We start from the raw sequence: 15,280 nt of genomic DNA, 5'->3' as shown, positions 1-15,280 counted from the left end.
AAGGGTTTTACCACTGAGCTACATCCTCAGCCCAAGAACCTTTAAGTTAACTGTTGAGAAACAATTATCAATGGGTCTCTCACGTTATGTTAGAAAAGACACTGATTCCCCTTGTTCTGGACTACATTTTCAAAAATGTTTGTATAGAAAACAATCTTGAGAAAGATATAGATAGTGTCTCCCTCTATAGCAAAAGGCAGTTTTGCTTATAACCTGGAAAAATAATGTCTCCCTGCAAAGCAAAGGGTAGGACTACTTGTTGTACATTATATAAAATATTTCTGTTCTCTAAGCACAGGAATCCTCTTAACCCATTACATGTGCAGCTGCCACCTAACTCCTTTCATGTCACTCCCTAGAAACTGGTACTTGAGAAATCAGCACAAGAAAATGATGATACCCTGGCTGTTCCTACTTCTGTAACTAAAAACATCCTTTTTCTACCACTCATGAATCTTTTGTCTTCAGCCAGTCATGAAACTAGGGCAGGCTAACTTGTTAGCTTGAAAGTAACAGGAACCTCAGGACCTTCCCAGTTTTTTTCCCCCAATAACAGGATTTGAACTCAGGGCCTCAAACAAGGTAAACAAGCACTCTTCTACTGAGCTACATTCCGAGACCCTTTTTTAAATTTCCTCTTGAGATAGAACATCATTAAATTAGCCAGGCTGTCCTAGAATCTGCAAACCTCCTGCCTCAGTTTCCCAAGGAGCTGGGCCTACAGGCATGTGCCCCACTTGCCCTTCACAGTTCTTGACACTTAATTATATTTCCTACAGTAAACTCTCCTTTCACTATGAAAGATCCAAGATCACATACAGATCACATTTCAATATGAAATTCCAACTTCCTTTGATTTATATGAACACATCGAATAAAAGGTTATAGTTAACTAATTCCAATACAGTCAACATTTTTTTACATCATGGTATTCTATCTTCATTTTGGCAATATTTTTTACCTCTACACCAGCAGAGGCATCAAATACAGCGACTGCACCATCCAACACTCTAAGGCAGCGCTCAACCTCCAATGTGAAGTCCACATGACCTAAGAAAAAAATGAGAATTATTTAAAACTCTTTTTAAAAAACAAAAATAGCAAGGCATGGGGGTGCATATCTACAATCCCAACTTAATGAGGCCCTAAGCAACATAGCAAGTCCCTGTCTCAAAATAAAAATGATACATACCAATATATATGCCTATATACATATACCAATAAGAAAAGTCTGTATACACATATATACGTACGCAAACATATGTGTGTGTACATATATATATGCATATGTATATATGTACATACACATGCATCTGTAGATTCAATGAATCATGGACTGAAAATATTCTGAAAGAAAAAACTGTTGTACTGAACATGTACAGACTTCTTTCCTTGTCATTATTTCCTAAGCAACACAGTATAACAACTACTTACTTATTAAGTATTTACAATACTATTAGCTATAAGTACATGAGAGGATATATTTAGGATATATGCAAATTTATGCAATTTATATAAGGGATTTAAACATCTGCAGATTTGGGCATCTGCAGGGGTCCTACAGTCAATTCCTCATGAATACTGAGGGACAACTACACATACCCTGGAATACTACATCATCTTACAAAGGAAGGAAATCCTGTTGCATGCTACAACATGGATGATCCTTGAGGACTGTATGCTAAGTGAAATAAATCCAGCACAAAAGGACAAATACTATATGATTCCACTTATTTGAACTAACTAAAGTAGTCAAGTCACAGATAAAGGGGAGAAATTGTTTAATGGGTGCCAGGTTTTGGTTCTGTAAGATAAAATAGTTCTGGACATTTTTTCACAGCTATGTGAATATACATAACATTACTAAACTATATATTTTAAAATGATTCAAATAGTAAATTTTATGTTTCTTACCACAATAAAAACAAAAACAAAAACCTCAACACCAAAAAACCCAAATGATGCAATATCTCTGTACTGGTAAAAACAGTACCATACCTGGTGTATCAATCAGATTGATTCTATACCCCTTCCAATCAAACGTAACAGCAGCTGACTGAATAGTAATGCCTCTTTCTCTCTCCTGAGCCATGAAATCTGTCACTGTGTCTCCATCATCAACATCTAAACAGAAAAAAAAGTCATAGTTCAGTTTTAATGATAAGTTTAGTTTTAATTACACAGTTTAATTTGCTTTAAGAAAAAATCTTTTCCCAAATATTTGGCTTACTAATATAGAGCTCTTCATCTTTCTCTATGTAAATCCTCATTCTAGAAAAAGCTTTTTTAAAAAGAGAGTCCATGCAAATATTTCAAAGTTAAAAAAAAAAAAAAAAAAAACTCTGAAATACTTCTGGTATTTCAAACATTTTGAAGAAGAAATACTTAATCTACATAATCTATACTAAACTGTACACTTTAAAATGGTTAAAATTTGGGCTGGGGCTGTAGCTCAGTGGCAGAGCTCTTGCCTAGCATGCGTGAGGCACTGGGTTCGATCCTTAGCACCACATAAAAATAAACAAATAAAATAAAGGCATTCTGTCCAACTACAACTACAAAAAACATTTTTAAAAAAATGGTTAAAATTTTATGAACTGTACACCCAAAAATTGTTGAAACTTTTTTACAATTAAAAAAATGACGGGGGCTGGGGTTGTGGCTCAGTGGTAGAGTGCTCACATAGCATGCATGAGGACTGGGTTTGATCCTCAGCACCACATAAATGTAAAATAAAGATATTGTGTCCACCTAAAACTTAAAAATCAATAAATATTTTTTTAAAAATGACGATTTGAAAATCAACCCTTACTACAGGTAAGTAGTCTGAGGATATGAGGGAAGGATTACTAAAAGTTTTATGACACAATGGAGGAAACCTAGCAAGGTTCCACTTTTTCTGTCATCTGTCCATTTACATAAGAGAAATTCTATGAGAAATTCGAATGGTTGCACATTTAGCAACCTATCATCAAGAACATTCAAATCCTGGAGTTCTTGAGTCCTCCATAAATATTAAGTCTCAGCCAATGCCAAGGGTCTAGAGAAATAGTTCCCAATGTGGTGCATATCATAAACTAGACCTTCTGAATGTTCCAGAGAGGGGTTAGGGAATCATTATTTAAAAATCAAACAAACAAACAAACAAAAAATCTACATGAAGATCCATGCCTAGCCAAGAACCACAATTTCCACGTTACAATTACAAAATAAATTCTACATTTAGGTGAATACTACTATTATTGGTTAACAATAAACAAAATCCTTTCTTTTTATATATGAGAATCTTTGGTTAACTTTCCAGTTCTTTCCTTCTAGAAACCAGATAATAGAAGGATGTCCACTTACTAGGCGAAACAGTAAAAAAATAACTTCTGACTGGTAAACTAAATGTGAATTGAGAAGAACTATTACTTGGAGATAAATAACTTGAGCTTGCCCAAGGGCGTATGGCATGTCCCTTATCTCCAACCTGGAAATTGCCTATGGAGTTGTAACAAGAGATATTCATTCTTATAGAGCACAAGTTTTCTAAACTAGGGTAGCTCTCATAGAAAGAAATACTCATGTTGTTGGTAAGCTACAGTTTCTGTCTTATATCCTTTTAAGTAGATCAGTACTAGACAGGACTCAAAACAGTCTTGTGAGTCTGAATGTTTAACTGAATCTAAAAAGACCCTTTAGTGGGTATTGCAACTACCTTATCTTCATGTTGTGGTTTAGGCATCAGTGACTCCATACCATACTCAAGTTCTCTATGTTGACTTCTTAATCAAAATATTTTCCATTGATGCTTTGGCTAATAGGGATGGGGAGAGGAGGAATCCATTCTAACCTCCCAGTGATCTTGTATATCCAGAATAGTACAATATTCTTTCTGTTGTGGTAGTTTTGCCTGCATCAATATGAGCCATAATTCCAATATTACGGATTCTGTTTAAAAAGAATAATAAAAAAGGCATTATGAAGTGTACATTAATAAAACTGTAAAATCAAAATATCTATGCTATGCAAAATTCAAAGTTGGTTAGTTCTTTTTTTTTTCTTGGTACTGGGATTGAACCCAGAGGAATTTTACAACAGAGCTATACCTCTGGCACTTTCTAATTTTTTAGTTTGTGAGAAGGTATAAGTTGCAGAGGCTGGCCTCATACTTGTGATTCTCCCTGCCTCAGCCCTCCTGAGTTGCTAAGATTACAATGCATCATCAAGCCTAGCAAAGTGGGTTATTATTTATATAATTACATATAATTACAGAAAAACTAGAAAAATGAAAAACAGATTTAGTGTATATTCTACAACATTATTTGGTAAAACAGCTAAATAACAAAAGGGCCAGCTATAACCTTGAGAATACCTTATGCTCATTTCTATGAAAAGTGTACTGTTGTTACACAAAAAATTTTAAATTGAGAAAAAAAAAATCACTTTTTTGGGGGTGGGTGGGTAACTAGGGATTTAACCCAGGTTTGCTTAAACACTGAGCCATATCCCCATTCCTTTTTTATTTATTATTTATTTTAATACAGAGTCTCATTAAGTTGCTCAGAGCCTTGCTAAGTTGCTGGGGCTAGCTTTGAACTTGAAATCCTCCTACCCTCAGTTTCTCGAGCTGCTTGGATTACAGACATGCACCACCACACCTGGCAAGAAAATAATTTATAAGATATATATCAACTACTTATAGCTAGCTAGGGTAGAAAGTCACAGAAATTATAGTGTGTATGAATAATGCCCATCAAAGAAAACTTGTAACTTTTCTCAAGAGCTTATAGAAAAAAAAGCAATTATAGTACTTACTTAGCTATAGGAGGATTAATGACTGAATGAAGAGATTTGATATCATTTCCTATTAAGCCTAATGAAAAGAAGATTAAAATTGAATTGTTAAAAATCAAATTTTCCTTGAATTTACAAATAAAAATTTTTAAATAAAGTAAATACTGTGACTGTAAATAAAGTAAAATTCAAGCCAAATAAAATTCAATTAACTAAAATTTACATTCCTACAACTGGTAAAGAAAAAGCTATGGTAATTCATAATTGTACAAGGTAAAAGGTTTTTTTTTTTTTAAGGTAAAAGTTTTTAAACATCAGTTTCTAGATCATATTCTTAAAAAAATACAGATTTACTCTTTGTCACCTACTAAACCTCTATTTATAGAATTGTACAATTGGAATTAGTGTTCATAATGGTAACAGTAAGGGACTAGTAGATCCTGAATCAAAAAAAAATTTTAAATGCCCAGTCCTAGATGCATTTCCTAAGGCTTGAAGAGGCCAGAGTGATTCTCATGTGAGGTGATAATTAATGTTTGTACAATGAGGAACCTTACTTACTTCAATAATCTTAGGAACCATAACTTTTTTTTTTTACCCATATGATTTACTTTTTTTTTAGTCATACATGACAGCAGAATGTATTTTGACATATAATACATACATGGAATGTACATACATCAATCATATTGTCAATTCTATTCTGCTGCCTTCCTATCCTCCCTATTCCCCCCCTCCTCTCCCATCCTTTCTCTCTATCCAATCTAATGCGACACACTTTTTTTTTCTTTTTCTCATTACAACATCATATATGTATTCTGTATAACAATGAGGTTCTCCTTCCATCTTCCGTGCAACTCCCCTTCTCCCTCTTTTTCCTTCCCACCTCTCTTCCCTATTTAGTGGTAGTCTTCTTCTCATGTTCTTCCTCCCTATCCCATTTTGAGTCATCCCCTTTATATCAGAGAAGACATTTGGCATTTGTTTTTTAGGGATTGGCTAACTTCACTTAGCATAATCTGCTCAAATGCTATCCATTTGCCTGCAAATGCCATTATCTTGTTATTTTTTAGTGCTGAGTAATATTCCATTGTGTATAAATGCCACATTTTTTAATCCATTCATCTATTGAAGGGCATCTAGGTTGGTTCCACATTCTAGCTATTGTGAATTGTGCTGCTATAAACATTGACGTGGCTGTGTCCCTGTAGTATGCTCTTCTTAGGTCTTTTGCGTATAGTCCGAGAAGGGGAATAGCTGGGCCAAATAGTGGTTCCATTCCCAGCTTTCCAAGGAATCTCCATACTGCTTTCCAAATTGGCTGCACCAATTTGCAGTCCCACCAGCAATGTATGAGTGTACCTTTTTCCCCTGCATCCTCGCCAGCACTTATTGTTGTTTGACTTCATAATGGCTGCCATTCTTATTGGAGTGAGATGGTATCTTAGAGTAGCTTTTATTTGCATTTCTCTGATTGCTAGAGATGGTGAGCATTTTTTCATGTATTTGTTGATTGATTGTATATCCTCTTCTAAGAAGTTTCTGTTCAAGTCCTTGGCCCATTTGTTGATTGGGTTATTTGCTTTTTTGTTGTTTAACTTTTTGAGTTTTTTGTATACTCCTGAGATTAGAGCTCTATCTTATGTTTGAGGGGTAAAAATTTGTTCCCAGGATATAGGCTCCCTATTCACCTCACATATTATTTCTCTTGCTGAGAAAAAACTTTTTAGTTTGAATTCGTCCCATTTGTTGATTCTTGGTTTTAACTCTTGTGCTGTAGGTGTCTTATTAAGAAATTTGGGGCCTGCCCCCACGTGATGAAGATTAGGGCCAACTTTATCTTCTATTAGACGCAGAGTCTCTGGTCTGATTCCTAGCTCCTTGATTCATTTTGAGTTGACTTTTGTGCATGGTGAGAGAGAGGGATTCAATTTCATTTTGTTGCATATGGATTTCCAGTTCTCCCAGCACCATTTGTTGAAGATGCTATCCTTTCTCCATTGCATGGTTTTAGCACCTTTGTCTAATATAAGGTAGTTGTAATTTTGTGGATTTGTCTCTGTGTCCTCTATTTTGTACCATTGGTCTACCAGCCTGTTTTGGTGCCAGTACCATGCTGTTTTTGTTACTATTGCTCTATAGTATAGTTTAAAATCTGGAATCGCAATACCACCAATTTCACTCTTCCTGCTTATAATTACTTTAGCTATTCTGGGTCTCTTGTTTTTCCAGATGAATTTCATGATTGCTTTTTCTATTTCTGCAAGGAATGTCATTGGGATTTTGATGGGAATTGCATTGAATCTATAAAGTGCTTTTGGTAATATGGCCATCTTAATAATATTAATTCTACCAATCCATGAGCAAGGTAAATCCTTCCATCTTCTAAGGTCTTCTTCTATTTCTTTCTTCAGGGTTCTGTAGTTTTCATTGTATAGCTCTTTCACCTCTTTTGTTAAGTTGATTCCAAGGTACTTTATTTTTTTTGAGGATACTGTGAATGGAGTAGTTGTCCTCATTTCTATTTCAGAGAATTTGTCACTGATATACAGGAATGCCTTTGATTTATTGGTAGTGATTTTATATCCTGCCACTTTGCTGAATTCATTTACTAGTTCTAGAAGTTTCTTGGTTGAATTTTTTGGATCTGCTAGGTATAGGATCATGTCATCGGCAAATAGTGCTAATTTAAGTTCTTCTTTTCCTGTATTTATGCCTTCAATTTCTTTCGTCTGTCTAATTGCTCTGGCTAGTGTTTCAAAGAACTATGTTGAATAGAAGTGGTGAGAGAGGGCATCCTGATCTTGAGGAATCATACCTTTAAAGATGGCTTAGGAGATATCACTGAACAGAAGCTGTAGTAATCTAATACTTCTAAAAAGCCAAGTAGCATTTTACATATAAAAACAAAGTACATAATGACCAATTTCATACTTATGATAGCTTAGTAAGTAATATTAAAGCAACAACACAGTCAAATGTGTAAATTTAATCTGTGTCTTCCTGCTATTTAAACCATTTCTTCCAAATTTCTATAAGAATTTATATTATTTTTCGAATCTCATCGCAGTCTGAAGATCAAAAGAAAATCTATTCTGCTAAATCCTTTATACACACAAATAATGTAGCCATTACACTTACATGTCCTTGTAAGTCAACAACAAATCAGTATTTTTACTCTATTCTCACCTAACAAAGAGGTAATGAGAACAGCAACACTATACTAGTGATATGGAGTCTACCTTGTTTGCTTATTTCAAACATAGGAAGGACATTAGGAGTTAATTACCTCCTCAGCTTTCCAGCTTCTAATAGCCATATGTCTAAGCTATTCTAGATAAATATTTAATAAGAACTACTTCTAAGAACCTACAAGCCTCTTCTGACAGAAAACATCTTTGCATAAAAACCAGAAATGAACTAGAAAATAAATATTTTGTGGCAAAGGCACTCTACAGTAGGCTCACATGCTAAACTTATCTGCTAGCTATTAAAGCCACCAACCCTCCCTTTGCTCAGCTCATCATCACATCCAGCAGTTGAGGAGCACAACTTTGCTGGTAACCCTTCCTCTCATCTATCAGAATACTCCTATTCCTCATAATCTCAGGAAAATAGCCGAAAAGTAAATAATAATTGGAGACCCCTAAAAAGGGAGATTTTTACAAACAAAAGAAAGTGAAAGATAATCAGAAACAGAACAGAGAAAGCAAGCAGCTGAGGTAAAATGGGAATTCTAACATTTGTACCTGGTAAGGAACTGTAATTTCTTCCAAAAAGTACATGCAGTTCTGATTTTTTTAAACTTGCTCTTCTTTTACAGCAGCACATATTCTAGTAAGAAGAAAAAGAAACTTGATATTAATTTTATTTTAGCATTACAAATTATTATTACAGTGGTTTAACCTTGTAACTATGCTTTGTCAGAAAATATTTTGCATCACCTTATAGTGCCAATTTATTAATTCCAATTATTTTAAAAAGTAATGACCCAAACTTATACTACAAAAAAGAATAAGGAATAAATTAAAACTGATTTACTCTTTTTAGCTGACCTTAAAACAATGGTTCTCCTAGACCTACATCATTGGCATGAAGTAGGAACTTACCTGGAATGCAAACTCTCAGGCTCTTTCAGACAAGAAAATCTAACTCTTGTGTACAGGATACAGCAATCTGGTTTCAACAAGCACTCTGGGTAATTCTGATAGCTACAGTTTGAAAACCAGGACACTTATGTTTACATAAGGGAGTTAAAAAGACTTTAAAAGGTTATCTATCTTCCCCTGGATAAATATTGGTTCTCTTCTATAGCTGCTAGGAGTTTGTGGAGAGTCATGAACTTCAAAACCATTTGCTGTTTTTAGGATTTAAAATAGCAATTACACATGAGAATCACCTAGAAAACACTGGGTACAGAAAGGAAACGAGAGTTGGGGTAACTGGGCAGTAGCATGTTTTCAAGTTTCCCCAGGGCAGCACTGCAACGGAAAATCCCTGAGTTGGAACAGATCTACATAAGATCAAGAAAGCATTTGTTTCCCTTCTCTTCTTGGAATGTTCTCAAGTCAACATGGATATTCTCCACCCTAATGCACCCCTAGACTGCTAGAGACAGACTTAACAGCTGCCAATATATTTGGAACTATTAGAATGTATAATGATTTGGGGCTTTTTTTTTTTTTTTTCTGTACCAGGGATTGAACTCAGGGGCACTCAATCACTGAGCCAAGCTTGTCTAGCATGCTTGAGGCCCCAGGTCCAAATCCCAGTATCACAAAATCAGCCCTATTTTGTATTTTATTTAGAGACAGGATCTCACTGAGTTGCTTAGCGCCTCACAGTTGCTGAGGCTGGCTTTGAACTCGAGATCATCCTGCCTCAGTCTGGGAACACAGGTGTGCATCACCAAGTCCAGCACATAATCTGCTTTTTATGCTACTGTGGAATGAATACCTGTGCCTTCTATATTATTTATTGAGTTTCCGGTAATAATACACTTTTATCCTAAGAAAATATTTCAGAGCACAAACTCAATACTATTTAAATTTCTACTGCATAATAACTGGGATAAGAAGATTCAGCAACTACATGTCTCAAGATACATAATCTGAAAGTATAGTCAATAAAAATACTGAAGAAAACTGTGCATCTCCTTGAGCCACTTACTGACATCAAAAGTGTACAAATATAGATTTATTTTCAAAATGCTGCACAGATGATTTTAAAGTAGCAAAAATTAATTTATAGTCTAATGATAAGGAAGCTTCTTCTATGTTAAAGGTTCTCCTATACTTCCTGTTTAGTCACTGCTGGAAGAGAAATAAGTCAGACAAATTTCAGTCTCTTATCTAGTTTAATAAAGAGTATAGTTTCATTTGAGGATTAACATTTCTAAAGTATATTAAAGATCCGCCAGTTTACAAAATAATTTATAGTATTTTGAAGGGAATTCAGAAGTTAAATCAGAGCTTAAAGACTAAGACTGGGGCGGGGGTTGTGGCTCAGCTGTAGAGCACTCACCTAGCATGTGCGAGGTGCTGGGTTCGATCCTCAGCACCACATAAAAAAAAAATAAATAAAACAAAGGTATAAAAAATTTTTAAAAAACTAATGAGATATACTGGGCCTTTAGGAGTAAAATAACTGAGATTGTCACATTTAATTTTATAAGAAAAGCTTACATTAATGTGCAAACTGGATATTTTCTGATGATTCACTGCAAATATCCTCAAGTAGGCCAACATCTTGATCCTCTATTATTCTCTGAAAAAAATATACAAAATCATAAAACTAAATTTATATATTACAAGTCTGTAAGACATATAAGTCTTATATAAGGTAAAAATGTATTACTCTTAGAAAATAGGAATGATTTTAGGTATCAAAAACTCAATGTATCATTCAAAAATTAAAATTCTGACTAAATATGAGAAGATTCTTTTTTTAAATTTTTATTTATTTACTTATTTGTTCTAATTTGTTATACATGACAGCAGAATACATTTCAGTTCATAGTACACAAATGGAGAACAATTTTTCATTTCCCTGATTGTACACAAAGTAGAGTCACACCATTGTTGTCTTCATACATGTACTTCGGTAATGATGTCCATCTCATTCCACCACCTTTCCTACTCCCATGACCCCTCCCTCTCCTTTGCCCTAGCCAGAGTTCCTCCATTCCTCCCAAAGTTCCTCCATTCCTCCTACCCTCATTATAGAAAAATAAGATTTCTTTAAACATTTATTTTTTAGAAGTGGTTGGACACAATACCTTTATTTTATTTATCCCAGCCCTTCATTTATTTATTTTTATGTGGTGCTAAGGATTGAACACAGGGCCTCACACGTGCTAGATGAGCGCTCTACCGCTGAGCCACAACTCCAGCCAGAGAAATAAGATTCTTAAACTTAAAATGATCTTTATTTTTTCACACACTTTAATTCTTAAGGAAAGATATGGAGATATTATTGAAATTGCAAAAACACCATACCAACCAAAGTACATTTTTATGTAAATATACAGAATGAAGTATAAAAATAATTTGTACCCACCCCTGCCTAGGAGAAACTGGCAATTATTTTGCTTTCCAAAGACTAGGAGGCACTACTGGAATCTAGTGGGTAGAGGCCTATTATTCCAGTAGATAGATGCTGCTAAATATCCTACAATCAGCAGGGCAGTCTCCTTTGACTTAAGAATTATATGCTCCAAAAATGTCAATTGTGTCAAAGCTGAGAAACCTTGCAAATCAATGATTCTCAAACTATTCACTGGGTACAGTGGCACACTCCTGTAATCCCAGCTATGAGAGGCTGAGGTAGTAGGATCACAAGCTCAAGACCAGCCTTGGTAACTCAGCAAGACCCTATCAAAAATTCAACATTAAAAAGGGCTGGACTAATTAGAACAAATTATATATGTTTTTCCTTTTTTCAAAAAGGGCTGGGATGTAGCTCAGTGGTAGAGAGCTTGTCTAGCATGCTTGAGGCCCCAGGTCCAAATCCCAGTATCACAAAATCCTGCAATTTAGGAACCCCTAAGATTCCTAAGACTTTTCAAAGGTCAAAACTATTTTCATTATAATGCCAAAAGACTGGTCTTTCAGGGAGCTGGGGCTGTAGCTCAGTGACAGAGCACTTGCCTAGCATGTGGGAGGCACTGGGTTCGATCCTCAGCACCACATAAAAATAAATAAATAAAATAAAAGTAAAAAAAGAAAAAGATTGGTCTTTTCACAGTGTTGACATTTGCACTGGTTATGAAATGGATAAAACAGGGACACCTTGGTATGAATCTAGGCACTGGCAGCAAAATATACTACTAGTCATTATATTCTTCACCATGAAACAATCGGCTTTTTAAAAAAGTAGCAATAGTGCACTCGCCTGGCATGCGCAGGGTGCTGGGTTTGATCCTCAGCACTGCATAAAAATAAAATAAAGATGTTGTATCCACTGAAAACTAAAAAAAATAAATATTAAAAATTCTATCTCTCTCTTTAAAAAAATAAATAAATAAAAATAAAAGTTTCAATTAAGAATATCCTTAATGAGGCAGTAAAAATTCTTAATTTTATTATATCTCAACCCTTGAAAACACACTCAAGGGTACCTATTTGATAGGGAAATCAAATAGGATGCATAGTTGCAAGCTGCATTTGCTAATTTTTTTTCATTGAACACCATTTATTCAAAAACATATGTTATTCAAACTTGGATATTTTGTAGACTTTTTCTTTAAAATGATAATTCACTTCAAAGAAAGCAATTAATAGTATTCACTGCCAGTGATCAAGTTCAAGCTTTCAAATGATATCAGAACCTTGAAAAACTGGCATCTGTCACTGTAGGCTTGACAGCCTAACTTAAAAGATATTCATGAAGAAATCAATGGTGATACTAATGAATTGATTTTTTTGATATGACTTAATGATATGTGTATTTGGAAGGTTTCATAACTCAGTAAATAGAGATTTCCCAATCAATACATTGTTTCCAAAATCATGCTTGAATAAAAGATCTATTCTAAAATACAACAGACACAAATACAAAAGAGCACAAAAGATTCACTAATATAATTTGATTCTATATTGTAACTAATCTTTATGAAACTATCATTTGTCAAAGTCTGAAATAGTATCAAAGATGTCCACAATTTTTTGCAAAGGCCATTAAAATACTCATCTTTTCCAACCATACATCCATATCATTATATGCTTTTGATCACCACAATTTCAAGACTGGGTATCTACTATATACTTTTGGTAGATTTAACAAAATAGTGATGAAATCCAATTTGATTACTGACACATATACAGGAAATACTGTTTTTTAAAAATATTTTTAGTTATAGACAGGCAAATACCTTTATTTTATTTATTCATTCATTCATTCATTCATTTTGAACTCAGGGCACCTGACCACTGAGCCACATCCCAGCCCTTCATTTATTTATTTTTATGTGGTGCTCGAAATCGAACCCAGTGCTTCACAAGAGCTAGGGAAGCGCTCTACCACTGAGCTCCAACCCCAGCCCCAGGAAATAGTTTTTTAAGAGAACATTTTGCTAGCATTGATTTGTTTGGCCCATTTTTATCCCACAATAACAGATGAAAGTAAGAACAAATGATAAACAACATAGCCATATCTTTGCCTTCCCTATTTTATACAAATCAAGGAGTGCTAATTGCTCAACCTTTAAAACTTCACTTACTTTCTCCTCCTGATTCAGAAAGAAAAAGGTAATTAATGATTTAGGAAATTATAAATGAAAACATATATTAATTTAAACCAACTGATTAAATTTTCCACAATCTAATAAAAGAACTATAACAACAGAAAACAATAAGGATAAATTTCAAAAGTTAGGGGAAAAAAATCTATACAAACTTATCCCATCTGGTTTCAATTTTGTCAAGAATATATAGGTAAAACTAGTCCATTATGTTAGAAGTCAGGATAGTGTTTACTCTTGGGAGTGCTAATAACCAGAAAGAAGGAAGAGGTAGGCTCTGGGACACAAGTTAAAGTAATTTCTTGATCTGGGTGCCGCCTACACTAATATGTTCGGGTTTTAAAAACCCACTGAAATGTTCATATACAGTATATACATTTTTCCACATTGTTACACTACAAAAGTCTTACCAAAAAAAAAAAAAAGATTGAAACTAGATTTAGAATCAGAGATATTGCTGGAGTCCCAAGTCTTCTGAAATCTTGGATAAATCACTTAAAATCTCTGCACTTCAGTATTTCACATAGCACACCACAGGATTTGGCCTAAGAATTCTTGTTCAATAAGAACTGTCTATCTTTGCCTTCTAGGTGTTGGGGTTAAAGCAATGAACAAAAGCAAATAAGCTGTGTCTTCATACTGCCCCTACTGTACTCAAGGGATGCAGATAAACAAGAGAATAAATAAAATACACAGTATTTTCTATGGTGATAGGTGGAATTAAGCAAGATAAGGGAACTGGGGCACAACTGTAAGGTCAAGAAAGTTCTTACTAAAATGATGACATTTAAGCAAAGACCTAAAGTAGGTAAGGAAGGCAATGGGAAGGGGAGCATATTCAAAGTAGAGGATTAAATAATTTATTGCACGTGAAAATACACTTAAGCTACTTAGTATTAGGTCTGTTTTAAAGTAAGATTCCATTAAGAAGATGGAGCCTTACATCCAAAGCACTGTTTTAATGAAATGAATACTCTCCTTTGATACAGTTATTTTTCCTCCAATAAATGAAAAAGGTTTCAAACTATAGGGTAATTAAGAGAACTTCGGTGCAAAATAAAAAGGTAACACTAACAACGTTCTTAAATGTACTTTCTTGTGAATTATTTCCCTGGTGTTACTGAAGGGGCACTGCAAAGCCAGTCCACCCAGGTCTTCCTCCAATGCACCAAAAGGTCTCAGAAAATTCTGGAATTAGTCCTGAAATTCCAGAAAACTAATAGTCTATTTCTTTTCTGGCAGTTGATAAACTCCAATAATTTTACTTTCCCATACAATAAACTTTCATTCTTCTATATTCTATATCCTTAATTGTACATACATTATAATGATAGGAGGAAACATCAGTCATCCTCGCTGAAGAATAGAGGAAAAAACGTCCATAAATGAGGAGAAATCTAGGAGCAGTGGGCAAGAAGCCCTGCCGTCCATCTCTGTGGCTGGCTCCGTCAGAAGCAGCCTGGAAGGTCAGCAGTGCCCAGCGCCGGGCAGGGTCACAGACACACGTAGTCTCTCGGGGTGGTACCCACCTTGCACTCAGTCGTGCACTAGAGGCCAGCTTCTTTTCGAAAGGTTGTAAGGAGCAAGAGGCACCGACTACTTTGAAGTCTGCAATGGCCCCACGTTTCAACCAACTCAGCGTCCACCCTCTTACCAACCAGAGAACCTAGATTCCTATCTTACGGACTCCTCAGGCAGCTTCTCTTCGGCACTTCCGGCGGTGCATCAACCAAATACCTCCTACCAGCAAGTTCCGCCCTT

General features: G+C 35.0%; 1 protein-coding gene across 4 annotated transcripts in view; it reads right to left on the bottom strand.

Moving 5' to 3' along the window:
* Nucleotides 1-15,252, bottom strand: part of Gfm2 (GTP dependent ribosome recycling factor mitochondrial 2) — a 60,758-nt gene extending 45,506 nt beyond the window's left edge. For 2 of the 4 annotated variants that reach the window (XM_015497790.2, XM_015497789.2), the window contains exons 1-7: nt 15,049-15,252; nt 10,464-10,545; nt 8,529-8,613; nt 4,801-4,858; nt 3,836-3,933; nt 1,999-2,124; nt 962-1,050 (exon numbers count right to left, since the gene is read on the bottom strand). In XM_015497790.2, coding sequence (XP_015353276.1) covers nt 962-1,050; nt 1,999-2,124; nt 3,836-3,933; nt 4,801-4,858; nt 8,529-8,613; nt 10,464-10,526 — 519 coding nt within the window. In that variant the 5' untranslated portion in view covers nt 10,527-10,545; nt 15,049-15,252. Of the gene's footprint in view, nt 1-961; nt 1,051-1,998; nt 2,125-3,700; nt 3,934-4,800; nt 4,859-8,528; nt 8,614-10,463; nt 10,546-15,048 lie in introns of those variants that run through there. The other 2 variants (XM_048800134.1, XM_015497791.2) reach the window with 2 other exon arrangements.
* Between the last annotated feature and the right edge of the window lie 28 nt (nt 15,253-15,280).

This window comes from Marmota marmota, unplaced genomic scaffold, assembly GCF_001458135.2.
Source record: "Marmota marmota marmota unplaced genomic scaffold, marMar, whole genome shotgun sequence".
Taxonomy (NCBI): domain Eukaryota; kingdom Metazoa; phylum Chordata; class Mammalia; order Rodentia; family Sciuridae; genus Marmota; species Marmota marmota.
This window is presented reverse-complemented; position numbering and strand designations above follow the sequence as displayed.